Source organism: Herpailurus yagouaroundi, unplaced genomic scaffold (genome assembly GCF_014898765.1).
Source record: "Herpailurus yagouaroundi ecotype Mexico unplaced genomic scaffold, PumYag 194, whole genome shotgun sequence".
In the NCBI taxonomy this organism is placed as follows: Eukaryota; Metazoa; Chordata; class Mammalia; order Carnivora; family Felidae; genus Herpailurus; species Herpailurus yagouaroundi.
The window spans coordinates 1,944,477-1,971,232 of NW_024412425.1; the positions used below are offsets into that span (position 1 = coordinate 1,944,477).

General features: G+C 51.3%; 1 protein-coding gene across 4 annotated transcripts in view; it reads right to left on the minus strand.

The window, feature by feature from the left end:
• The window catches only part of SIPA1L3 (signal induced proliferation associated 1 like 3), a 238,986-nt gene that overhangs the window by 46,267 nt on the left and 165,963 nt on the right, over positions 1-26,756 (minus strand). For all 4 annotated transcript variants that reach the window (XM_040445990.1, XM_040445987.1, XM_040445988.1 and 1 more), the window contains 4 exons: positions 21,079-21,353; positions 13,284-13,535; positions 12,383-12,520; positions 1,876-2,003 (listed from right to left, as the gene is read on the minus strand). In XM_040445990.1, the coding sequence (XP_040301924.1) occupies positions 1,876-2,003; positions 12,383-12,520; positions 13,284-13,535; positions 21,079-21,353 (793 nt within the window). The remainder of the gene's footprint in view (positions 1-1,875; positions 2,004-12,382; positions 12,521-13,283; positions 13,536-21,078; positions 21,354-26,756) is intronic.

Genomic DNA, 26,756 nt, shown 5'->3' on the forward strand with positions numbered 1-26,756 from the left:
TGTGTGTGTGTGTGTGTGTGTGTGTGTGTGTGTGTGTGTGTGTGTGTAGCGGGGGGTAGTGGTGTTAAGTCAACTTATAACAAGGTCCCAAGGAAGTAAGGGGGGAGCCAAGCCCTAGGGGACAGAAGAGAGAAGAGAAAGACAATGGTGAGTTTCTGTGACACCTTGTTTGGGTGAACGTTGGAAAAATTTCCTCTCCATTTTACACTTTGGTGTAATGAAATTGCCAAGCAACACTTTTCTTTTTCTGAACTGGGTGGGGAAGGAAAGATGCAAATCTGTCTGTTGTGGAGAAGAGCACAGGGCTGCAGGCAGTGGCTGGCAGGATCGGGTGTGTGGAGGAGAGAAGCCAGCCATGTCTGCAGGCCCCGGAGGCAGCAGAAGGGAGCGAAGTCGGGATGGCGACCTACTTGCCTGAAGTACAACTGTTTTCCCTGGTTTAAGGGAACCATAGGGCTGGGGGGCCGAGAAATTGCCCAGGCTGCTACTCCTGGGACACACAACCTCTTTCCTGTCCCACCATGCCTGAGGGAGCTGGCGACTCTGACACGGTCAGCCCCTGGAGCTGCCTGGAAATTCCCGACTATCTCTCTAAGAGGACAGCTCCATGTCTCCCCCCTCCAATGTCAATGCTCTTTTACACTTCATTCCTTTCCTTTCTTTTGAACCCACCCATTCATCGGGTAGTTCTCAGACTTCCAAGGGGGGACAAGTTTGTTATGTGAAATTCTACTTCAAATATTCCACAAAGTGTACATGCCCACAATTAATCATACATAGGAAGATAAACAGATCAGAAGATGCTCAGTCTTATCAGGCACCAGAAAATGCAAATTAAAACCACAATGTGACACCACTATGCGTCCACCAAAGGTTGGTGAGGATACGGAGCGGCCACACCTCTCCTCTGTCACGGGAGGGAGTGTGAAATGGCTTGTCACTCTGAGCAAAGGCGTGGCAGCTTTGCATGAAGTTAAACATGTGATCTAACAATTCCACTTGCAGGCATATACCCGGCGGAAGTGTGAGCGTGTGTTCAGCACAGACCAGTATGAGAACACTCTCAACAGCACTAGTCTAAGCAGCCCCAAGCTGGAAGCCACCCAAATGTCCATCAGTGCCAAACGGAGTAATACGTTGTGGGTCATTCGAACAATGGAGAACGACTCAGAAATTGCACTGCCTCCCACAGCCGTGTGGCTGACTCTCAATAACATGGTACTGAGCGACAGAAGCCAGACGTGCACACAAAACGCATCAAGCCAGCAGGAGTATTTCATATACATGAAATTCACAATGAGGCAAAACGAAGTCTGGCTGTGAGAAGCAGGGCAGGGGTGGCCTTTGGGGGTGCTGACTGGGAGGGGCCTGGGGGGCTTTCGGAGGCTGGCCATGTTCAGCCTTTTACCCTAGGTGTGGGACGTGGGTGTGTTCACTTTGTGACCTGTTATCATGCTGGACACTCATGATCTGGCTCTTTTCTCAGCATGTGCTGCACATCTAACAGTGAGAAAAGAGCACAGGAGGGTTTATGTAATGAAAAGCCTCAGGACACAATCAGTTCTGCTCCCCTGAGAGCACCACTTTTAGTCCTTCTCTGCTGTTTCCCTGGGAGGTTGACACCTCCATGTCGCACGTCTGTACACGGGCTCCTGAGTGCGTGCCATCTGCTGACGCCGTGTCTGGACAGAGGAGGATCAGGCTCACTGGTCCCTGCTGCTCTCTGGGGCGACCTCCCTAATCTTACATGAGGCTCCAACAGCTTTCCTTTGTGTTCTATCTGTCGCTGACAGGGGGGAGGTGTGCCCCTCGCAAATTATAGGAAGTCCCGCTGGGCAAGGTAGGCGGGTGCAGCCGGTCCCGGGGAGGCCCTACCTGGCTTCTGACGCTCCATGGTGCTCTCCTGGCTGGTCAAGCCGCCTGAGGAGGAGTCGCCGCTGGACATCCCGTCGTGGCTGAAGTGGGGATCAAAAGACAGCAGCGGGGGTGGGGCAGCCGCATACCTGCAAGGGAGCGAGAGGAAGCAAGCACAGGGTGAAGGGCTGGCGTGTCAAAAACCATCTGAGCCCAACGGCCTGCTCACTGGTGGGTTTTAAATACACTGGAGGCTCTGTGCGGAGGGGATCCTAGATGAGTAATCCCGGAAACATACTATTAGCTGAGGGTCAGGAATGAGTCTCGCCCGGGAAGCATGCCAGGGAGTGCCGGGCAATGCAGGGTCCTTCAAGGAAGGAGGGGCAGAAGCCACTTGGGTGGAGGCCCTACTGGTAGGCTCCCCAGGGGTCTTGTTTCTTGGCTGTGAAATGGGGTGAGGTGTTGCCAGCAGCTCCGCCCCCCACGCCTGTCTCGGGTTGAAGCGTTTGTAGGTACAGGAGGCCTAGAGCTGGACAGGTTGGGATTCAAACCTCGCCACCACCTCTTTCTCAGCCAGGGACAGTCACTTCCTAGCCCCGAGCTACAGTTTTCCTAAGCTGGTGATCGCAGTAGGCCTTTCCTCAAAGGACTGACTGATGTCCTGTGTGCCCAGCGCTTAGCCCGAGGCTGACACACACAGAGCTGTGAGAAGTGGCCAACAGGCCAGAACTCAGTGTACATCCCTCTGTCGGAGGAAGGCGCTGCAGAAGAGAAGCTGTATGCTCAGGCTTCAGAGTGAGACAGAGCTGGGCTCAAACCCCTGTCCCATCCCTTACTAGCTATGTGACGTTGGTCAGGCAAGTGCTCATTAGTATGAGCTGCGGTTTTCTCATCTGAAAAATGGGATAAGGACATTTTCTACTTCACAGGGTAGCAGAGTGGATGAAATAACAAAGGTTATCTCACAGACAGGGGCTCTCCCGGAGGCTGGCTCTGTATACCCACAGCGATGGCTGAGATCTAAGGGAGGAATCAGCAGAAGGTTCTCCCCATGGCCACACGTCCCAGGTGCATTAGCTCCATGTCCTGGAATGAATCCCAAGGGCGCCTCCAACATCCATTCCACCACAGATCAGAGCCAGTCATGACTGAAACCCTTCTCTCTGCCTGGGGTTGGTTCAGGGAAAGGCAGACGACACAATCTTAGCTGATATGATGTGAGAGGTTGTGAGAGTTACGAAGCTTCTCAGAAAATACTTCTGGCCTTCCACGTGGCTGGAGGACCGTACCTCCTGGCCCCTTGAGATTGGCTAGGTGGGGTCTGGGCCTGGTCTTGTCAACAAGCTGTGAGGGAAGCGACCTGGGGACAGTGGCTGCCTCTGGCAGCCTGGGTCCCGAGAGGTCCTCTGCCAACCAGCAGTGCAGCTCCAGCGTGGGCACTAGATACACCTTGGCTGATTTAAGTCACTGACGTTTTCAGGTGTTTGTTACTGAAATGGGGGAAGTGTGCAGGGGAGGGCTTCTGAGGTAAGCCTCCTGGCTCCTGAGAGCAATGACGAGGAAGGATGGCTTCTCTTCTTCACCTGGGTATTGCTGGGTCCAGACAGAACACCGTGACCCGCTGTTGACCTCAAGCTAGCAGCCTGAGGACGAGGCCAATGCTGAGCATACGAGACTTAGAAGGTGGAAGGGACTGGGCCTTTGATGACGTTGTTGAAATGCTGGATTAACCCTCCCTGGAGCCTGACCTATTTCTGAGCCTCCTTTTCTGTGCGATAATGCATTCCCACAATGTTTGGGCTAGCCAAATTTCAGTTATTTGTGGCTAGAACACCCCACTGACACAGGCCCGGCACTTCGTGAGAGTCACGGAGCCTCTGTTAATGAAGCTTTGTGATTCCCCAACTTGCTTCCTTTGGAACTTGGGAGGCTGAGAAACTGGAACCCCCAACACTGAAAAGAGGAGTTAACTGACGTCTCTGGGGCCATCCTACCAGCCTAAAGCCAGGGCTGTTTCTGCAAAGCCTGACTCTAAACCCCTAGGCTTCACCGCCCCCCGGGCAGCAGAGGGGAGCTCCAGGGGTGCCCTGGACTTCCCGAAAACCCACTTCCACCCACCTGCCAAGAAAATATGTATTATCCCCACCTCCCCAAACCTTGACTTCTACTACCTCCAGGGAAGGCAGACAGAGCCAAAACAAGAAAAAGCACAGCAGTATTCAATACTGACTCAGCAGCCAGCCAACTGCCTGGTAAAATGTGGCTCCACCGCAGAGGGAAACTGAGGTGTTGATGTGTTTATTCCACTTCCTCAAAACGTCTGCATCAAATCCCGAGTACTAAAAGAAAATGCCAGGGGCGCCTGGGTGGCGCAGTCGGTTAAGCGTCCGACTTCAGCCAGGTCACGATCTCGCGGTCCGTGAGTTCGAGCCCCGCGTCGGGCTCTGGGCTGATGGCTCGGAGCCTGGAGCCTGTTTCCGATTCTGTGTCTCCCTCTCTCTCTGCCCCTCCCCCGCTCATGCTCTGTCTCTCTCTGTCCCAAAAATAAATAAACGTTGGAAAAAAAGAAAAAAAAAATTAAAAAAAAAAAAAAAGAAAATGCCAGCGGTGGCGGGGGTCAGCCCAAGGAAAGTGGAAGGTATGAGCGGAGGCTCCCCCAGTATCTATCCTGGGCTTGTGGCTTGGGAACAGAATCCCGGCTGTACCCAGGGCTGCCACGTAACTGGTTCACAGACCACATTTCCAGGCTCTCTTGCAGGCCTGGCCAATGTGATAACAGTGGTGCATGGGACTTCCAAGAAACCTCTGCAAGTGTGCTGCGGGTGCCTCGGCCTCGTCACCTCCTTCAGGCTGAAGCTCCAGCAGCCGCCTTACGATCAGTAGGCCACAGGCCAAGGAGAGCAGAGAGCTGGTGAGGAGGAGCCTGGGTCTCTGACAACACTGGGGAAAGAAAGAAACTGTCTCGCCTGAGTCACTGTTTTCTCTATTATGCAGTTAAACCTGATCCTAACTGACGGACTGTCTTTAGCTGGAAGTATTTTACCATGCTTCACCACTCAGCTACTGTCCCTCCACGAAGACAACCTGTACTTTGTCCAATCACGTAATTCCCTAACAGACCCTATTATCCCAATGTAAAATGACTGACCTATGCTGCTGTTCTTTGGGGCGTGTGTGTGTGCATGCGCGCGCGTCCCTTTTGGCGCCGTTTCAAACGTTGCCAAGTCCTGGTCAAGCTGCTTGGAAATGCGGACATGCCGGCACCTCACCATGCCTGGCTCTGGGCAAAAATCCCCAGAAGAAGAGAAGATCAGAGCTATTCTCAACCTCATCTGAGAAATGTTAGAGTCTTCTACCTTTTCTTGGAAGATGACATCACTTTAAAGATAAAGGGTTTTGGTTGTGGTGAGAAACTAACTATAGTTTCAGGCATCTTCAGGCAGGAGCTGATGTGCTGGCGGACCCTGAAGAGGCCTGGTGGGGAGTGCCTTCAGGTCGGCAGGGCTGGGCTGCCGGGATGTTGGCTTTGGGTTTCCTACATGGCCATGGAAGAAAGTACCAAGACAGATGTGAACGCGGGCAAGAGCCTCTCTGGAGGGGAGGGCTCTGGCCGCTCTGCTGGTCTCCTACACGGACTGACGGAGGAATGCGTGGGTGAACTCCAAGATGACCGGGTGAGGTGGGTGAGGTGGGTGGATGATGTCGTCGTTATTGGCTGCCACACCAACAACTGTCACCTTCTTTGTCCCTGCTGGTAAGGCCCAGGTTCCCCTGTGGCGCCCATCCTTCGGCCATGTGACCTGAATAAATCCTGACAAATTTAAGATAGTCAAGTGGGTCCAATGTGGCCCTGCCAGGGGATGGTTCAGGGATAGGTAAGAGACCCAGCTCCTTTACTTTTTTTTTAACATTTATTTGAGAGACAGAGACAGAACATGAGTGGGTGAGGGGCGGAGAGAGAGACACACACAGAATCCGAAGCAGGCTGCAGGCTCTGAGCTGTCAGCACAGAGCCCGGCATGGGGCTTGAACCCACAAACTGTGAGATCATGACCTGAGCCAAAGTCGGACGTTTCCCTGACTGAGTCACCCAGACGCCCCAAGAGACCCAGCTCCTTTACTCTCAAAAGCAAACAGAAGCTCTTTCATTTTTTTCTGCAGGGCACTGATTTTGCTTGGGGGTCACAACAGCCACCATGGGTCACTAAAGGAGTCAGTCCCTGAGGACTTCCCTAAACCAGCCTTACAGCCACCCTCCTTCTGGGCTATGTGATAATAAATTCCCTTTAGGGCCTCACGCCTTCTCAAGTTAGGTTTTCCGTCACCTGCAGTCAAATGCCTCCTCACCATTCTTAACGGAGCTGGCAGAGAAAAACAGGAAAAAGAAAAAAGAAAAGCCATCCAGGTGGTCTGCTGAGCAAAGGTCCGGCCGCCCCCTGCAGGCCTGCTGAGCCGGGTGCACTGTGCGTCCTAATGCTCCGTGCTGAGTTTAGTGGTTTGTTCACCCTGCCAACGAGGCTGGCAAACTCCTGAGGACACAGGCAGCAATTGCCCCCGCTGCCAGGACAGGCGCTGCGCTTGGTGGTAACTGTCATAACCGTTAAGGAGCACTTACTATGTGCCAGGCACAGTTCTAAGTGCTCTGCAAGGGTTTCCTCCTTGAATATTCTCAACACTGCTCAGGGACAGACATTTTACATGTGAGCAAACTGAGGTGTGGAGAGGTGAAGTCACTTGCCCACACTCACACGGCTGATAAAGGCCATCTTACTACCTCTCAGTAAATCCAGGATGGGCACCAGACAGATTCTGTGTCTAAGGGCTGTCACAATTCTAAGAGCTTGATGAACTCGGCAGGTAGCCGGCCCACTGGAGACAGCAGGAGACATAGGGGTCACAAGGGTTCCAGGAGGTCCTGGGGAAGCTGGGCGGAGAGGAGAGGGGAAGGGAGCTGAGGCTAACACCGGTACAGCCCTGGCCTGCTCCCAGGCCTCTTACCACGGGCTGGTGACTGACTGGGAAAGACACTTCTGAGGCTTTAGGGGATGCGTCGTGCTAGCAGACTTTGCGAAGCTTGGAATCTAGATGTTGACCGAGATAAAAACCACACAAACAAACTGTTGAGAACTGGGTTTCCTGTGGAGTCCTGGGAAGAGAGGGATAGGCTGGGAAGGCCTGATGTTTAACAAAGAAGTGTTCTTTTCCCACTTGTTCATGCCAGACAGCCTGAACAGTTTCCTGGGGCAGGGACTCCAGGAGGGACTGTGTATGTTAACCTGATTTGGAGGATAAGCTCAGAGACCTTTGGCAGGACAGGTCGCGGGTCAGTATCAGTTCTCCAGAATCACATGGGCCTGGGTTCCTGTTCCAGCTCTACCACTTCCTGCAAGAGTGACCTTGACCAAGTGGGTTCACCTCACTGAGCCTCAGTTTCCCCTCTGTAAAATGGGATAATGAAGTACCTACCTGTGGAGTCACTGGGAGTGCTCACTGAGATCATGCAAACAGCTCAGTGGAACCGACTAGAGAATCCAGAAATAGACCTACACAAACGTGCCCAATTGATTTCCCCTTCCAACAATTTTTTTTTTTTTTTTGTTTTTTTGCTTTAAGGAGCAAGAGCAATGCAATGGAAGATGGACAGCCTTTTCCAGAAGTGGTGCTGAAGCAGACTGGACGTCAGGAGGCAAAAAAAAAAAAAAAAAAAAAAAGAATGTCAACTTAAACCTCTCACCTTATGCAAAAACGAAGTCAAAATGGATCATGGACATAAATGTGAAAAACCAGAAAAAATGAGAAAATGTTCAGGACCCAGAATGAGGCAAAGAGTTCTTAGACTTTACAACAAAACCATGAACCATAAAGAGCAAAAAAATGTAACTGGGACCTTGTCGAAATTGAGACCTTTTGTTTTGTGACAGATCCTTGTTAAGAAGACGAGACGATGGGGGCACTTGGTTGGCTCAGTCAGTTGAGGGTCCAATTTCAGCTCAGGTCATGATCTCAAGGTTTATGAGTTTGAGCCCCACATTGGGACTCGCTGCTGTCAGCCTGTCAGCACAGAGCCCGCTTGGGATTCTCTGTCCTCTTCTCACTGCCCCTCCCCCACCTGCTCTCTCCCCCAAATAAATATTAAAAAAAAAAAAAAAAAAAGACAAAAGGAGAAATTAAAGATTGGGAGAAAAGATTTGCAAATCACACAGCTGACACAGGACTCATGTCTGGTATATACAAAGAACTCTCCAAAGCTGAAAATGCTGCATCCGATTAGAAAACGGGCAAAAGGACCTGCATGGACACTTCCCTAAAAAGGTATACAGTTGGCAAATAAATAAGCACATGAAAAGACGTCACCAGCCATTACAGAGACGCAAATTTAGACCACGATGACGTCTCCTCACGCACCCAGCAGAAGAGCTACAATGAAAACCAGTGGCGGCAGCCAATGGTGGTGAAGATGTGGAGAAGCCTGATCATTCACACACTGCCGGCAGGAATGGAAAATGGTATGCGCGCTCTGGAAAACAGTTTGGCAGCTCCTTTTAAACTAAAAATGGGCTTACCACACAGCAAGCGATTGTATTCCCTGCCCCGCCCCCCCCAACACTTCTCTACGTGTGCTGCAGAACAGTCAGCACACACATTCACTGAAGTAACACTCTTCTCCATTTGCTGAGCAAGTAGCACTCTAGAAGCATCTCTCCCGCCCCCCCAAGCCTTGCTGAGGTATAACTGACAAATATAACTCATATATTTAAAGTGTACAACGTGATGATTTGATATACGTACGCACTGTGAAATGATTGCCACGATCAAGCTAATTAGCACATCTCTCACCTCACGTAGTTGCCTTTTTTGGGGGTGAGAACGCCCAAGATCTACTCTCTTAGTGGATTTCAAGTGCACAATGCAGAATTATTAACTATAGGCACCGTGCCTGGACGTACATTAGATCCTCTGAACGTACTCACCTTACAACCAAAACCTGATACCCCCTGGCCAAAATATCCCTATTTCCCCCACCCCAGCCAGCCACCAATCTACCCTCTCTTTTCTATGAGTTTGGGACTTTTTTTTTAAAGCCCAATTGACCTACTCTCTCTCTCTTTATTCTTTTTTAATTTTACTTATTTTTTCTTAGGGAGACAGAGAGAGAGAGAGAGAGAGAGAGAGAGAGAGAGCGAGCGCGCATGAGCAGGGGAGAGAGGCAGAAGGAGAGAGAATCTCAACTTGCTCTATGCTCAGTGCACAGCCTGACCCTGGGATCATGACCTGAGCCGAAATCGAGTTAGATGCTTAACTGACTGAGCTACTCTGGCGTCCTAAGTTTGACTTTGTTTTAAATTTTTTTTTTTAATGTTTATTTATTTTTGAGACAGAGAGAGACAGAGCATGAACAGGGGAGGGTCAGAGAGAGAGGGAGACACAGAATCGGAAACAGGCTCCAGGCTCTGAGCAGTCAGCACAGAGCCCGACGCGGGGCTCGAACTCATGGACAGTGAGATCGTGACCTGAGCCGAAGTTGGATGCTTAACCGACTGAGCCACCCAGGCGCCCCCTAAGTTTGACTTTTTTTGATTCCGCATATAAGTGATACCATACAGTATTTGTCTTTTTCTGTCTGATTTATTTCACTTAGTGTAAAAACCCCCAGGTTCAGCCATGTGGTCACAAATGGCAGGACTTCCTCTCTTTATGGCTACATAATATTCCATTGTGTATATGCACTGTGTTTCTTTTATCCATTCATCTGTCAACAGATACTTAGATTGTTTCCATATCTTGGCAAGCAATTGTATTCCTGGGCATTTATCCCAGGAAAATAAAAATTTGTTTTCATGCGTGTTCAGAGTATGAATGTTTGTAACAGCCCAAGCCCAGAAACAACCCAAATATTCTTTGATGGGAGAATGGTTGGTTAAACAAACTACGGAATACAGCTCAGCTATGAGGAACTGACTATCGATACAACAGCTTGAATGAACCTCATGGAAATTATGCTGGGTGAAAAAGAATCTCAAAAGGATATATACTATATGATTCCTTTTATAGAACATTCATAAAATAGCAGTAAACAGAGACACAGAACAGATTAATGGTTGCCAAATAGTGGAGGGGTGGGTGTGGCTATAAGGGGGTAGCAGGAGGGAGCTTTGTGGTGATGGTACAGCTGAGTGTGTACATTGTAGTGGTGGTTATGCAATACCACACACGTGACAAAACTGCACAGAGCCACACAACCTCACCACACACACATGCACACGTATGGCTGGCGAATTCTGAATAAACTCCATGGGTTGTACGAACGTCAATGACTTGATTTGATACTATATGGTAGAGGCTGGGTGAAGGGTTCGTGGAGCTCCCTGTGCATTTCTTTGCAACTTCCTGTGAATCTATACTTATTTCAAAAAGTTCAAAAATAACAATAAAGGGGAGGCACCTCAAGACTCTGAAAAACAATGCTCCCTGGACTTACCAGTAACATCATTGCTACCATCTCCGTTCTTGCCCAATCACTTTGTACCAACTGCCATTTCTAGCCTCTAGCCTCGGCTACTGCTGCTGCCCAGGCGTCCCCATGGTCCCCCCACACCAGATTCCCCTTCATTCCTACTGTATTCCACACCATTGTGCTTACTCACATCTGTGGCCTTTGCTCTGCCTAGAATGACTTTCTCCCTCTTCTCTGGGGCAAACTCCTAGTAATCTCTCAGAGCCCTGTTCAAATGTCACCTCCTCCAGGAAGCCAGCCTTGACCTCTGGGACTGGGCTGTGCTCCCTCTTCCAAACTTGAGACTCTCAGAGTGTTTGTCAGGGTGCACATTGTTTCTAGGGCACGCTCTCCCCCACGGCCAGCAGCAGTGACCACAGGAACCCACCGATAAGTGAGGAGCTCAAATAGTGCTCTATGCACCTGGCACACAGCAGGTGTGAGACCCTCTGCTGAATGAAAGCTCAATGGTGGTGGCTAGAAAACAGAAGAGGAAGTATGTTTTACCCAATCTTACGGCAGAGGCTTAGAATCCAACAATGGTTTAGTTCAGTGGCTCTCAGAGTGTGTTCCCTGGACTGGCAGCATCGATCCTGTATGTTCTATGCTCCAGACCTAGCACGTTGGAGCTTCAGGGGTGAGGCCGAGGAGATGTTTGTTTCAAGGCCTCTTTCTGGGTGATCCTGAGGCATGATGAAGATCGAGACCTATTGGCTGAGTGGACAGATCCCTGCTCTTGCGGTGGGGGGTCTTATCTAAACAAACTCATGCACTCACCCCACCCAAGGATTTACCACGTGCCAGTCCCTGTGCTGTGTGACGGTCACGTACAGACAAACCGGGAAGGTCTTAGATCTTGAAGGTATGTGTGCACACACACGTTCTCTTAACTGCGCTAACAGAATGGAGGGAGAATGCTCAAGCCCACGGTCAGGAAACACACAGGGAACTGAGGGCAGAGTGGCAGCACCTAGTACTGGGGGAGGTTCAGGGAAGGCTTCCCAGAGGAGGAGCATCAGTGCTCAAGCTGGCAGGATGGGGGAGTGTGGGGTGAAGAGTGTGAAGAATCTGTAGGAGAGGGAGGAACACGGAGGAGGGCTCTGAAATTCAGACAGCCTACTCAGGAAAGTGCAAGTGGCCAAGGAGGGTGATATGTGGCACTGCACAATGCTGGAGAGGTGGGTGGGGCCTGGTGGCCACGGGGAGGAGCTAAGGCTATGTCCTGAGGGCCGTGGGACACGTGGGAGGGTTTGAAGCAGGGGACAGGCATGGTCTGATATGGAAAGATCTCGTGGCTGCTGAGTGGAGGGTGGACCACAGGAGGTGGGACGGAGGGCTGGGGGCTCAGGGAGGTGGCCAGGGTGGGGCACTGGGGAGAGGAGGAGGGTGTGGGGGGCCGAGCTGCTCAGGAGGCTGAATGGATGGACCGCAGTAGTGGGGAGGAAGAAGGGAGACACCCAGGATGAAGCCCATGGCTCTGGCCTGAGGACACAGGAATATGGCGGCTGCCCCTGAGATGGAGATCCTGGAGGAAGGAGGGCACAGGGCACCAGGGCTGAGGGCAGCTGGACAGCCTGGGCATGAGGGAACCATGGAGGAGTTGAGAGGAGTTGAGAGGATCCCTCAGGCTGTCAGACTGGAGACGGGTCCAAGGGGACAGGACTGAAGTCTAAAAGGCCAGGAAAACTGGGTAATGCTGGTGGACTGGTCCTGGAGAGGAGGAGCTGGAGAGGTCGTTGAATGGCCAAGCTAAAAGGCAGATGGTCTTGCTTAAACAAGGGATACACGTGTTAAGAAAATGGCAGCTGAAATTCTGCTACAAGGAAAGCCAACAGTGAGTCTTGCCCAGGACAGCTTGGCCCAAAATCTTAATGGACATAGCCAATCCTCCTGGAGGTCCTCCGATGACCTTCAGGGATCCAGAAACCCCAGAAAATGGTAAATGAACTTGTAGAGTATGTGCATTTCCTGGGGAAGAAGGATCCCCAGCTTTCATCAGATTCCTTAATTTGGAAAGAGTGAAGAGACTCTGACCTTTCTGGAGATGGCTTGTATCTCGCGTAGGTGGCCGAGCCGGGGGTGGAGAAGCTCCCAGAAGGCTGTCGGTAGGGAGGGACTTTGTCGGCCCCTGCTGGTGATGCTGTGTAAGGGGTTTCTGGGAAGCTGACAGGCCTGGAACAAAAACAGGAGGAAGGAGGTAGGGGTGAGTGAGAATGCTCCTGCTCTCAGAGGAGGGAAGCTAGACCTTTCCCTCAGGTCCAACCACGTCCCACCGGCTTCATCTGCCACCCTCCCATCAGGATGGAGGGACGGCCGCTGAACCATCCCTGAGGGTGGTGGGAGACCAGGATACCCCCGCCTTCCCTCTCCCACTACAGATGCAGTGGTCAGCTTCCACAGCCCTGACCGAGGCCTGACAGGCTGCGGAAGCAAGATGCCCCTCTGCAAGCTGGATTCCTTCACTTCTTGGAAAATTTTCTTTATTTTTAAATATACACTACATTCGAAATAATTTATCTGCAAGGTATCCACCATCATAATAAAACCCAACTCCTAAAGCTACCACCCAACCCAAGAACTAGAATGGCACCAACACAGGCCCGCTTTCCACTTCCCTGCCTCCCCCAGGAAGCAATCACTACCCTGAATTTCGTGCTTCTCAGTCCCTTGATCTTTTAAAAAATATATAGTTTTAATCATACATGGTCTGATGGATATCCAGCCTCCAACATGGAGCTCCCCAGCACCGGGCCCTCACACAAGAGGCTCGTAATGAAAATTTAAGGGAAGGAAGGGAGGGAGGCAGAAGGAGGAGAAGGAGAGAAAGACTGAGGGGAGAAGGAGACTGGAAAAAAGGGGTAGGAGAGAGAAAAGGGCAAAGCACAGAGGAGCTAGACGGGAGGGAGACAGGGTGGCACCCCTCTTTAGCCCTTACCTCTTGCTGTGCAGGGGCTGGGGCTCCCGGAAGGGGACCATGGGGGTCTGCTTCGGGGGCCGGCTCAGGGATTGGGCATGGCCGGGGGTGCTGGGGCTGGCCCACTTGGAGGCGGGTAGAGAGTTGTGGGAGGCGGGCCCGCTCCACTGCCAGGGAGCGTTGCTGCGGTAGGGGGGCCGGCCCCCGGGGGTCATGCTCTCTGGCTCCGTCTTCGGCTCCGAGGTATTCATGTCATAGGTCTCCAGCCAGCCCCTGGGAAGAAAAACACGGTTACTCCGAAGGGCCCCAGCCCACCAGCACGCTTGCCTGTTGCCCAGGAGAGGCTGCCGTCTCGTCACACTGGGCTGGGTTTCCTGGCCAAATCTGAAGGCCTGTTTTAAAGGCCGAGGAGATACCGTTTAAATTGATCTGAAACTTAGCAGCTCGGAGAAGTCAGGACAGGGCCCAACACCCAGGCTCTGACCGCTTGGCCCTCTCTTCCTCACCTCCTCTCCTCACTCTCTCTTTGCCTTCCTTCCTCACCCTTCTCCCTCACCCAGGCCTCAAGTGGGCCAGTGTCCTCCATGGAAGGCTCAGCACCCACCCCCTTCCCCCACAGCAGTCCTCGGGGCCAGAAAGGCGGATGCCCTCAGAATCAAAGGATAGTATCTGCCTTGTTCCAAAGAAGCTCAAAGGCAGCTGGAAGAGGAGCAGGTGACCTACTTTGCAGGGTGATTGAAAAAAAAAAGCCACGAAATCCAGAACCTTGAAATAGATGCAGAACGGCCTGTGACTCCCCCCAGACCAGGCTGGCATGCAAACCGCGGTGCTCCTGGCTCGAGGCGGGGAGATCCGCAGGCTGGGCTGGCATTCTCCACCGCTGCTGCAGTGCGGCACAGGAGGGGGCTCTGAGCCCAAGGAGGGGGCTGCGCTCGCGAAATCCACCTCCCAACAGCTGTGGGAGCTGAGCCTGGAGGAGCCCGGAAGCTCTCGTGCCCTCATCGAGCTGATCCTCTGTGGCTCTCCTGAGTCCTCTAGAGGGAACTTTCAGGGCTGGCAAAAGATCTGGTGGATTTGGTGGCTGGGGGCTCAGGACGTGGCTGCTGGGGAGTCTTCAAAAGGTGACCCGAGCAGGTGCTCTGGCACCTGGGCCCGGCACGCCGTGTTCTTTAGGAACATTAGCTCCTGTAGGATGGCAGACACCAATGCCTCACCAGGCATCACGTGAGGAATGACAGCAATACAAATGTTCAGCAGAACCCGTAGAAATGCCAGGCCCGGGTGGAGGCGGATGAGGGTACCATCACAGTGCTGCGGTGCACACAGCTGCTCTGGCCGGCCCAGCTTTCACACCTCTTCGCCTGACAGCACGTCTGCGTGCACTTCTCGGCTCTGGGTATGAGAATGTCACCTGGGCCTGGCCAATCAGAAACTCCTCTCCCTCTGGACACCACGACTGGCACAGGACTGTCATGTGCCTTACACGGAGACAGCATCAACTCTGGAATGGTTTTTGGAACTCCTGGGGGAAAGATCTAGTTCACTGGGGCTGCTGCACTGGGGAGTCCTAAGCTGAAGGTGTGAAGAAGGGTGCGTCATCTTTGTTCCCACCAAGTGGGAGATGGCCTGAGAATGACAGTGACAGAAAAGGAGATAGGTGATGAAGATTCCTGGTGAGGGCGTCCGAGTCCCTGCGTCTGGCCCCATCTAGATCTTGCTCTGTCTCCTGGTTTGTCCGGTACAGAAGCCAGTAAAGGCTTTGTTTTGCTTCACAAAGTTTGAGTTGGTTCTGTTGTTGGGAACCAGAATCCTGATCACTGCACCGCACTTTAGAGAGAAGTTAAGTAACCTGTTCGAGGTCACACTGCCAGTAAGAGGTGGAAATTGGATTTAAATACAGTTAAGTTGATTCCAAAGGCCACAACTTTAACGCCGATGCACATTGGCCCACTGAAGAGTGGTGTGGGAACCAATGAGTGGATTTCTTGGGTCCGTGACTTCTCTCCCAGTTACTGACAGCCTGGCCTTTGGCGAGGAGTCCTTGGGCATGATCTCAGAGAGGGAAACATTATCCAATAATCTTGAAGGCAGCACAGGGCGGTGGGGAGCCAGGGATTCTGGGACAGATGGCCAGTTCAGATCCCAGCCCTGCCACTTACAGCTTGCGTGGCCTTGGGCGAACGATTTCCTTCTCAGAACCTCAGTTTCCTCATCTGTAAGATGGTGGTGGCTGCAAGCATTCTAGAACATTAGGAGAAAGTCTGGCATGTGCCACATGCCTAATAAACAGGATTTGATGCTGTTGCCTGCTCCAGCCGATTCTGTGGCCAGTCTGTCTGCTGTTCCCACAGGCTCAGAGGTGAGTGTCCTTTCCATCTTCTCAAGTCCAACCACACCTCCCTGGGGGCTCTGGAACAAATTGTTCCCCACCGGGCTGAGAACTACCAGCACCTAAACCACCCTGAGAACTCAGCAGAGGAATGCAGATACCTGGGTCTCATCTCTGCTCACCTGAATCAGAATCTTCCTTGAGGTGGGGCCCAGGGATTTGCATTTTACCAAGTTGCCAAAGAGGATTTTGACACATGGAAAAGTTTGAGAAACCCACTTCGTTGATTTGGTTTTTGAATTGTATTTTTTAAGGTTATTTATTTATTTTGAGAGAGAGAGAGAGAGAGAGAGAGAGAGAGAGAGCACACGCTTGTGCAGGCAGAGGAGGGGCAGAAGGGGCAGAGAGAGAAGCCCAAGCAGGCTCTGTGTTGTCAATGTGAAGCCTGACCTGGGGCTCGATCTCATGAACTGTGAGATCGTGACCTAACCTGAAACCAAGAGTTGGACGCTCAACTGACTGAGCCACCCAGGCGCCCCTACTTATTGAACTGTTTTTAAAGATTAAAGTGAGATAAAATGCCATTTCCTGTTCCTTATCCCTGTTCCCCAGTTTCACCCACCAGAAGCAACCACAGCTTCCAGTTTCTTGTCTGTTCTTTCGGAAATATTCTACGCAGGTATATCTATGCAGAGAGATCCTATGCAAACAGTATTTAAAATAGAAATCGGGGCGCCTGGGTGGCTCGGTCGGTTGAGCGTCCGACTTCAGCTCAGGTCATGATCTCATGGTCCGTGAGTTCGAGCCCCGTGTCGGGCTCTGTGCTGACAGCTCGGAGCCCGGAGCCTGTTTCAGATTCTGTGTCTCCCTCTCTCTCTGACCCTCCCCTGCTCATGCTCTGTCTCTCTCTGTTTCAAAAATAAATAAACATTAAAATTTTTTTTAAATAAATAAATAAAATAGAAATAAAAAGAATAGCACACTTAACTCCAAATATCATCTTGCTCCCCCCTCTCTCCTTGCCCCCCAATTACTATTTCTTACCAGGCCCTCTCAGCACAAACAAATTCACTTTATTTCCTTTAAACAATCAAATACTATTGCATCACACGGATGCCCTAGGATTTACTTAGCTGGTCCTCTATGGTTAGATATTTAGGTTGCTTCTAGTCTTGTGCTTGACCAATAGTGTTGCACTAAACACCGTGTTCCAACCTCAGCCACATGCAGGAGGCATCTGAGAGAGGACCGCCCCCAGGCTCACAGACCTCTGTCCTCACTGCCTCCTTGTCCTCAATTCCCAACAGCCTAGTTGCTGGAGGCCACGGGGACTCCTTTCTTACCTCTCTTACTTACTTACTTGTGTGGTTTCAATTTTCCTTCTCAGGGAGGAGTTTCTAACTCCCCTGACTGGAGCTCCTGAGTCTAACTAAAGGGGATAAAAGCATCCCAGATTGCCTTCCCCATCAGGAAGTGACAGAGAAAAGTGAGATGAGAACATCCCTCCTGAGCCTGTGCAAGCGCCCAAGATCAGCATGACCATCTCATTAGGCTGTGGGATGTTCTCACAGCTACCCGGCCCGGCTCAGCTGTGGCCAGTGGTGCTGGGATCACTAAAGAACTCGTCCTGTGGCCTGGGAGTGTGTGGATGACCCACTCTACCCTATTCAGTGTCTGAAGAGCATGGGGTCCAGATGCACACCATGCTGAGCCTGGCTGGTGGCAGGGACAGCACCTCTGCCCATCCCTGTGCGTCTCCCCTCAGAGCTTATCTCGCCATTTGAGCTAGAAGAGGCCAGGGCTGCAGCAAGAGGCTGGAGAGACCCCTGAGTTGGGATTATCAGCTCTGCAAATGAGGTCAGCCAGACACCTCTGCATTTGAAGAACAACAAAAGCCACACAAGTCTCAGCCCACACCTGCCCTTGCAAACAGGAGATTCTGTTTCTGTGGCTGCCTTATAAAGGCGGCAGGCTGACAGCTCTCCTAATGAGGGCAGGGAGCGGGGCTCATCTGTCTGGTCATGCCCTCCCTGGCCTGGTCTCCCCAAAGCCTCCCCAAAGCTGGAGAAGGAACTTGCAGACTTTCACTTTTGCTTCAGTTGGCCCCTACCTGCAGGTCCAGGGAGTCTGTGTGGCCTCTCGCGCACCTCCAGTTTTGGAGTCGTCCGGCAGGCGGGCTGGCTTACCGTGTGCACACGTGTGGGCATGGGTGTGGGTGCAAAACAAGGCGGGGGGGGGGTAGTCTGCTGGGGAGCTCGCCTGCGGACTTACTTTGGCTCGACTTGCCCCTGCAGAGCCCGGTGCGGGTGTGGCCGGGCCAAGGCGCCACAAGAGGGCTGAGAGAAGGGGACGCCTGGGGTTAGACTGGAGTCCCAAGGCCGGGAGACTGGGGAGGTGGGAGAGGGGAGGCCAAGCCCTTGGCTGAAGGATTTCGCCGTGCCTAGAACTGCCCCCTACCAAGGTCAGAGCAAGCGAGAAGGGGCGGATGGAGCCACCACCCCTGGGCATGCGCACAGCGTTCTGAGGAGGTGGAACACGGTGGGGCCGGGACACCTGGATTGAGGTTTGTCGGCCACTTAGTAGCTGTACAACCCTGCGCAAGTGACGGGTCCACTCTGGGACTCAGCTTGCTCGTCTGTAAAGTGAGGATGACGCCAGCCCTGTGAGGTCACATGTATGTAGCCCTCAGGGTCCCCTCATCTCACCTCCCCCTTGGCTCACTCTGCTCCTGACCCCCTTTCTGGTCTGTCAACAAGCCAAGGGCCTTTGTCCTAATGGCCACCTCCCCCCCCCTCCGCAAGGCCTTTCTTCTGGCTCCATCTCACCTTCAGGCCTTCCCTGACCACCCTGTCCAAAGTCAGACAGCGCTCTTTACTTCCTCACACCCAGTATCTCCCAGCTGGTGTCTCTAGAGCACCTCCTACAGGCCAAGGGCTGTTCTCTGTGCTTTACAAAGCTTTTCTCCAACTTCCCAACTGCCTTTGGGGAAAGGACCTATTACTGTCCTCATTTTACAAATGAAGAAACCGAGGCACAGGGTAAGAGGCCACTAGCCCAGGACCACAGTTACTACGGGGCAGAGCTAAGATTCAAACCTAGGTAATCTCACCGTAGAGCCTGCCTTCCCCACTATGCTCAACTGCCTCCCCCTCTGCTATGTGAAATCATCCTATTTGCTTACTTGTTTATTGTCTGCCTCCCCTGATCCATTCGGTAGCTCTATGAGGGCCAAGGCCTTGACTGTCTCCTGTGCAACTGTGTTTCCAGCACTTGGAAGGTAGTGATTTTCTCTCTCTCTCTTTCTGTCTCCGGTCACCTCTGGAGGTTGCTAGGGTACCAACTCATTATTCTGAAAGCTGCATTTACCTTGCCTTTTCCATATAATAAATTACACCTCAGAGTAACCAAATAGTTACGGAAGGAACATTCTTTTTAGAAAAATTTCAGTCAATAAATGAAGGAGGAATGATGGAATTGAGAATACCACTCGTTACCATGTGATGCATGACAAAATAACTGATCTAGGCAATCATGTCGAAGAGCTGCTGAGGGGGACAATGCATGATGACGGGTCAGCTGCTACCATCTGAACCCTCCGACTGCCCTTAGGGTCACTCACGGAGGGCCAACCAGACACGTGGTGCCTCTTGACAGACACACACCTAGGAAGTGGTGTTACCAAAAGAAATTTAACCAGAATTGGATCAAGCTTCTACATCAAACTCCAGTTTACAGGAAATTCATGTGCTAGAGAAACAGGGTAAAGGACATCAGAGGGATGCAAGCAGCTAAATCCAGGAAGTGAGAAAGTCTGAAGGACAAGTAACCTGGCTTCTTCCCAAACTAAACTGCAAGGGGAATAGAAAAGAGGAAGGAGAAGCTTATAGGTTAAGAGAGCCTAAAGACACCCATCAACCACATACAACAGGAGGAACCTGATTAACAAAACAACTCTTCTAAAAACATTTTTCCTTTTTTAATTTTAGGGGGAGAGTGGCAGAGAGGGAGAGAGAGTATCTTTCTTTTTTTTTAAACATTTAAAAAAATTTTTTAACATTTATTTATTTTTGAGACAGAGAGAGTCAGAGCATGAACAGGGGAGGGTCAGAGAGAGAGGGAGACACAGAATCCAAAACAGGCTCCAGGCTCTGAGCGGTCAGCACAGAGCCCGACGCGGGGCTCGAACTCACGGACTGCGAGATCATGACCTGAGCTGAAGTCGGACGCTTAACCAACTGAGCCACCCAGGCGCCCCGAGAGAGAGTATCTTAAGAAGGCTCTGTGCTGAGCCCCACACGGGGACTGTGAGATCATGACCTGAGCCGAAATCAAGAGTCAGATTCTTAACTGACTGAGCCAGCCAGGTGCCCCAACAAAACAATTATTTTTAAAAAAGATCTCTCTGATACAACAGAAAGGTAAACACAGATGGGTAACTGATACTGACTTACTGTTAAAATTTGTAAGCAACATCATAATTTTTTAGAGGTGCTTATTGAGTAGAGATACATTCTAAACATTGGGATGGATTCAAATGATCCAAGACAGGGGTTCAAATAATCCAAGATAGGGAGGTACAGAGATTGAAAAAAAAAAAAACCAACCCAAAACTTGCCATATGTTGCTTAGTGTTGAAATGGGGCTCAGTACACTTTTAATATGTTTGAAGTGTTCCAGTAAAAAAAACCCCAAACTCTCCGCTGTCTTCCCACTTTCCGTGGAGTAAAACCTGAGCCTGTCACTGTGTCCATAAGCTCCCCCAAAGGTTGCCCCCACCTCTCACCCCTGTTCCAGCCACACTGGTCTCTCCGTGCTGCACGGACAGATGTGTCACACACACTCACACTCACACTTTGGAGCCTCTGTCCACACTCTGTCTGGGACCCCCTGGCCCAGAGAAGACCACAAGGCTGCCTCCACCCAGTAGCCCTCCCTGATAATGTAAGCAGTTCTCTCACCATGGGGCAGGCCCTTTATTTACTCTGCTTTAGTTTTCTTCTTAAGCCTTATTACTGCCTGGTCCTGCATTATATCTATTTAATTACTGCCTGTCCCTCCCTCTAGAACACAAACTTCTAGGGAGCAGGCGCTCTGTCTCGTTACTGCTGTATCCCCAGCTTCGAATGGAGCTTGCACATACTCGGGGCGCAATAAATGTGTGTTGAAGGAGTGAATCCAGTACAGTGTGGCCTCGGGGCAAGCTACTTTTCACGCTGTGTGCATCACCTACAAAATGGAACTGATGAGAGTGCCCACCTCGTGGGGTTGTTACAGACATTAAATGGGACAGTACGCATTTGCAGAGCTTCAACCGTAACTGGCACGCAGTATGTGCTTGATAGTTGTGGACTCTCACCTGGTTGCTGTCGTGGCTCTTCCTCCTGAGAAAGGCCCTCGAGTGACAGCACTGGGGCGGGGGCACACACGGGCTCTCTGGAAGCTGCCAACCCCCACCTGGCTCCCACCTTACAGGGCAGATGCCCTTACCTCCGGGGCGTGCCGTCGTCGAAAGGCGGGATGATGACCACCTTGACAGTGACAGAGGTGCGCAGGAGGTCGATCATCTGATCGTGGGTCAGTGTGACCACGGCCACCTTGCAGATCTCCACCAGTCGGCTACCTTGCCGGAGGCCGGCCTGCCAGGCAAACCCGTAGTCCTCCACCTCGGCCACTGTCCCATCATACTTCACGTGGAAGCCCAGCTGCCCGAGCCCGTTCCGCCGCAGGGTCATGTCCACCGTCTCCCAGCCGTTGGTCATGACCTGTAGGCGACAGGTAGGATCTAGCCTCAGAAACTGTTTGGGGGCCAGCTCTGGATGATCCCTGTACAGATTTCCCCGCTTTGGGGCCAAAGACCCTGCTGACTCCTATCTCTCCCAGGTGATGCCAGGGTATAGGAGCATAAACACCTACCTAGTCTCAGCCTGGACCCCTGACTTCTGAAGACGAAACATGGATATGCAACTATATGGCTTATTAGCTTGCAGAGATGGTGGCAGTCAGGAGCCAGCCATGTATTCCAAAGGCCCCTGGCTTCCCTCCTTCCCAGCTATAGCAGTATTATACTTCTTGGCCCCTTGGGGTGGGTGGGCTCTGGGACTTGTTTTGGTCACAACTTGAGCTGTGAGTGGAACTGTCATGTCATTTAGGTTGGGGCATTTATTGGCTAGAGTGAGACCTCCCCCCGCCCCCATAGGCCTTTCCCCTCTACCACAGCTACCAGGTATATTCCAGATAATGGCTGTTTGGTCAGCTAGAGTTCCAGAGTTAGAACAATGTGGAGCAGAGACCTCTGGTGAACCCAAGATGGACATGTAGTGTGAGCAACAGGTAAACCTCTGTTGTTCTCTTTTTTTTTTTTAATATATGAAATTTATTGTCAAATTGGTTTCCATACAACACCCAGTGCTCATCCCAAAAGATGCCCTCTTCAATGCCCATCACCTACCCTCCTCTCCCTCCCAAACCTTTGTTGTTCTAAGCCACTATTTTATCCTGACACAGTGACTCTGAACAAAGTAAGCCGGAGGAGCAACCAACCAGAGATCCTGGGATCTTTTCTGGGTGGGGGCTCGCGCCATATTCTTTACTTCCTCATTCTCAGAGGCACAAACCCCTTCCCAATCTCCTCCTCAGACCATCCTCCAGCCTGGACCTGACCAGACCACACAAGGTCTTGCTTCATCCACGTGTGGTTTTTGCCATGATATTGTATACCGTAAACAGGAGGACCCGCGGAAGAGGACCTCAGCCCTTCAGCATGTCCTTAGGGATTCGCTCCTCTTCTTGGGAGAAAAGAACCTAACAAGCCATGGCTACAGCTATTAAACAAGTCACATCGAGATCTGTCTGCCCTCTCCTAAAACTGGATTAAGGAAACAGAACGTGTAATAGTTCAAATTGCCTGTGAGAAGCCATTCCCTGGCTAGAAGTTATGGTATTTGAACATACTTGTTACAACAGTGGCTTTCATACTTTTTCTGGCCACTACGCACATTAAGCAGGTTGTATGTCACAAACCAGTCTATGCATTCACACGTGCATTAACCCACAAATATTCCTTGCAATCCAAATCGATCACATTCCTGAGTGTAGGTAGCAGGAAATGAAGAGTGTGGACAGGAAAGGACTCACCCGAAGACATAACCACATTTGACGCAGATAGGGAGAATTTGGAAAGTGGGGGAACAAATGTAGCACTGGGACAACACCTCACATAGGACTACTTATCCTTACTTACTGGGATGGACTGCGATACTCTGTCTTCTTTCCTATCCTGTCCTCAAAAATTCTTGATTGAGACCCAGTAATTGATTTCACAGTCCAACTTGTTCATGTGACAAGAAAGAATTATTGTTCCTTCTTTATGTGTGACAATGACAAGACAGTTGTTTTTTGGGGGGTCTGTGAATTTTCAGGATAAATGCTGAAATGTGTACAGATGATATGATAGGATGTCTAGGATTTGTTTCGAAATAATCAGGTGGAAGGGAAGGGAGGGAAGGAAGAAACAAGACTGGCCACGGGCTGGCTGATAATCGCGGAAAACTGGTGAAGGCCCAGGAGGAGTTCGCTAGGTGAGTTTCTTTACTTTGGTGTATGTTCGACATTTTCCATAGTTAAAAAGTTTAAAAAACCGGTTGCAGACGAAAGCCTGGTGTTCAGTGCATCAGAAGAGAAAGTTGTGACTGACTTCATCCTAGCCCGTGACTTCTGCTTGGGGAGTCAAAATTCTTCTCCTTGAAGCAGTCACCTCTGTGTCCACAGAATCTGGTTGTGGGTTACAGAGAAACATCTGGTGTGTCTGTGCCCCTGACCAATTAGGCCACACCAGCCCAGGAGGGGGTGGGAGGGCCTGACCTTCCTCAGAGGCTTCAGCGAGGCTGCTGACTGCCGTCCATTCTCCACTCTTCCCTTCCTCCTTTCAGTACCAAGACCTCCCACGGCAAAACAGATTTGGATGGGCGCACAGCCACCCGGCTGAGGCCCCCCATGTCTCAGCTTCTCTCGCAGCTAGGTATGGACATATGACTTGGTTTTGGCCAATAGCACAGGAGTGGAAGTGATGGAATTTCTAGGTTGTGCTCTTCAAAATAAAATTGCTTGCCCTCCACACTCACGCCTTCTGCCTCCCCACAGACAGGAACGGGGATATGGAGTCATACCAACCAATACAGAAGGAAAATGAGGTGTCACAAGACAAAAGGGGTGTAAGTCCCTGAGCTGTCCCTGCCACCTTGACCAGCCTGGGCATTAACTACAAGAGAAAGAAACTCCCACCTTGTTTTGGCCACTGGATCTCTCAGTCTCTTTTAGCAGCTCAGCCTGTAGCGACCCACTACAGTTGTTTTCGATCATTTTGGAGAGAGAGGAGAGAGCCGGTAACTGAACTGTGTAGCTGCTGTCTCTTAAAAGCCTTTTTTTTTTTTAAATGTTTATTTATTTTTCAGAGGGTTGGGAGGGGCAGAGAGAGAGGGGGACAGATGATCCGAAGCAGGTTCTGCTCTGACAGCAGAAATCCCAGTGAGGGGCTCGATCCCATGAACTGTGAGATCATGACCTGAGCTGGACACTTAGCCGACTGCACCACCCAGGCGCCCCAAACCTTTTTTTTTTTTTTTTTTTAAGTTAATTTATTTTGAGAGAGACACAGAGAGAAAGACAGAGAATCCCAAGCAGCACTGTCAGCACAGAGCCCGATGCAGGGCTTGAAGTAACAAAATGTGAGATCATGACCTGAGCCAAAGTCACGAGTCAGATGCTTAACCAACTGAGCCTCCCAGGCACCCCTGCTCTCTTAAATGTCTGACAATTCTGTCCCCTTTGCTTTTCTAACAAACCAAAGGAAGCCCCACCTGAAGAACAGAAGCATTCCTGACGTTTACAAGATTCTAGAAAGGCCCCATGGCACAGGGAACACCTTACGAGACCAAACACATACCTGTTCAGAGGACCCTCTGCCAGGCCAACCCTGCCTTTTTAAAGTTCATCTTCCTGGGGACTGATCTGTGTGTGCCAGGCACTGATTAAGCCCTTCATATGCCCAATTTCACCATTATCTCACTTGTGAAGCAGGTACAACTGCTTTGCTTATCTTTCAGATGTTAAGACCTGTACAGACCTGACTTTTAAACTCTTGCTTTTACCTTCCACGCTGTATTCCCCGCTGCCCCCTTTTTTTATTTCCCCCTCATTCTTCACCAGGACGATTCCTACTTCTTGTTCTGATCTGGGTTTAAAAGTTATTTCCTCAGGGAGCCCCCCATCCCAGGCTCACAAGCTGGGGTACTCGGTGGGCAGTGTACATGAGACGCAAGTTGGTGGAATGTGGCTAAATGCTGCACTTGTGCCCCATCTGAAGAGGGCACTTATGGCCTTGCTTCGGCTGACCTGTGCAAATGCACGTCCAGCACAGCCAGACCCCCCGGAAAGACACACTTCTATGAAGTCTTCCGAATGCTAAGCTTTGGTAACCAACGGAGTATGTCTGGGGGCTACATCCAACCTGTGGGCTTGAGACCTCTCCCCACGATAGGTTCCCTGGCATCCTCAATACTTCCTCTTTAACCTCTCGGCACTTGTAACTCCTTGTTCGGTATCTGCCTCAGATGGGAGTCCCGGGAGGGCGGCCACGGCCCATCACGGTCACTACTGTGTCCCAGCACTGTCCGGCTCAGAGACAGGGGCATAACTTAACAAACGAAGGATGTCTGACTCCTGGCTCTGCTGGGGAGGGCAGGGACTCCTTGCCCTGGAGGGCTCTGCGCAGCAGACAGATTTGCCATCATGAGTCATTTAAGATGGGCTTGTCCCTTCGCAGATGGCTTACGTCATCACTTCCTGGCCACCTGGTTCCTCAGTGGGCTTTGGGGCACTGAGATTGTGAGGAGGGCTGCGGTAACGGGCTGCAAAACACTGCGCCAACAGTAGGCTCGGGGGTGGGTGTGGGACGGAGTGGCACAGAGAGGATGTGGGTAAAATGTGTAACCTGGCGCGGTGCCTGGCACGGTCACTGCACAAGAAACGTGAGCTGCTGTCAGGATTTGGGGAGGAAGAATCCTCTCGTGTTAAAGAACCCAGGTACTTAACTCTCTCTGGGTTCCAGATTCCTCATCCGTGAAGTGGGGATGATAATAGTATCTCCCTCACCGGGTTTTTGTGAGGAGAAAATGCCAAGTCGTGCAAGGCACTGAGCAGGGTCAGACAGCCCTCCACCAATGTTTGCTCTTGCTATTAATATAGGGTAGTGATGCACCCATGCGTTCAGTACAAGTTCACTGAGCGTCTCCTGCATACGGGCTTGAGTGCTAAGGACAGCGCAATGAACAACAAATACACAAATACACTTTGTGTGGTGGTAAGTGCCATGGAGAAAATTAAAGCAGGGTAAGTGGGTGGAATATGCTCAGTCGGGGTGGGGGGTTGCGATTTTACATATGAGGCCTCCCTGATAAGATGACACGTGACTAAAGGGCTCCAGCGAGAGAGTGCGGGCAGTGGAAAGGCTGGTTGCCTGCCTAGCACACTCGGGAAGCAGCAAAGGTCTGTGTATCCAGGGCAGAGAGAGCGACAGGATGCCAGATCACGTGGGGTCTCACAGGCTACTGCAAGGACTCTGGCTTTCACCTAGGGTGGGCAGACGGTTCTGAGCATAGCAGTGATGGGACCAGACCCCTTGGGACTGCCTCACTGAGGACAGAACATAGGGAAGCAAGGGTGGAGGCGAGGGAGACAGGGAGGAGGTGACTGCAGAGTCCAGGAGAGGCTGGGGGAGGCTGTGGAAGGGGAGGGGTGGCTGGAGACTGCCCACCGGAGCCAGACGGGATGTGGGTGTGAGGGGAAGAGAACAGCAAGGCTGATGCCAAGGCTTTTGACTTCGACAAATGGAGCAACGGACTTGCCCTTTATGTTAACAGGAAAGTTCTGGGGGGCAGGGGAGGAAAACCAGGAGTTTGCTCTTGGACATGTTTCAGGGGCTTAGAGACACCTGGGCGGAGATGCCGATAAGCTACCAGTCTCGAGTTTGGACACAGATAGGTTCTGGAGTCAGGAAAACCTGGATTCAGATCCCAGTCTGCCATCTGCTGGCTGCATGACCTTATGTGAGTATCTATACCTCTCTGAGCCTCAATTTCCTCATCTTGTCAAGTGGAGATACGAACAGT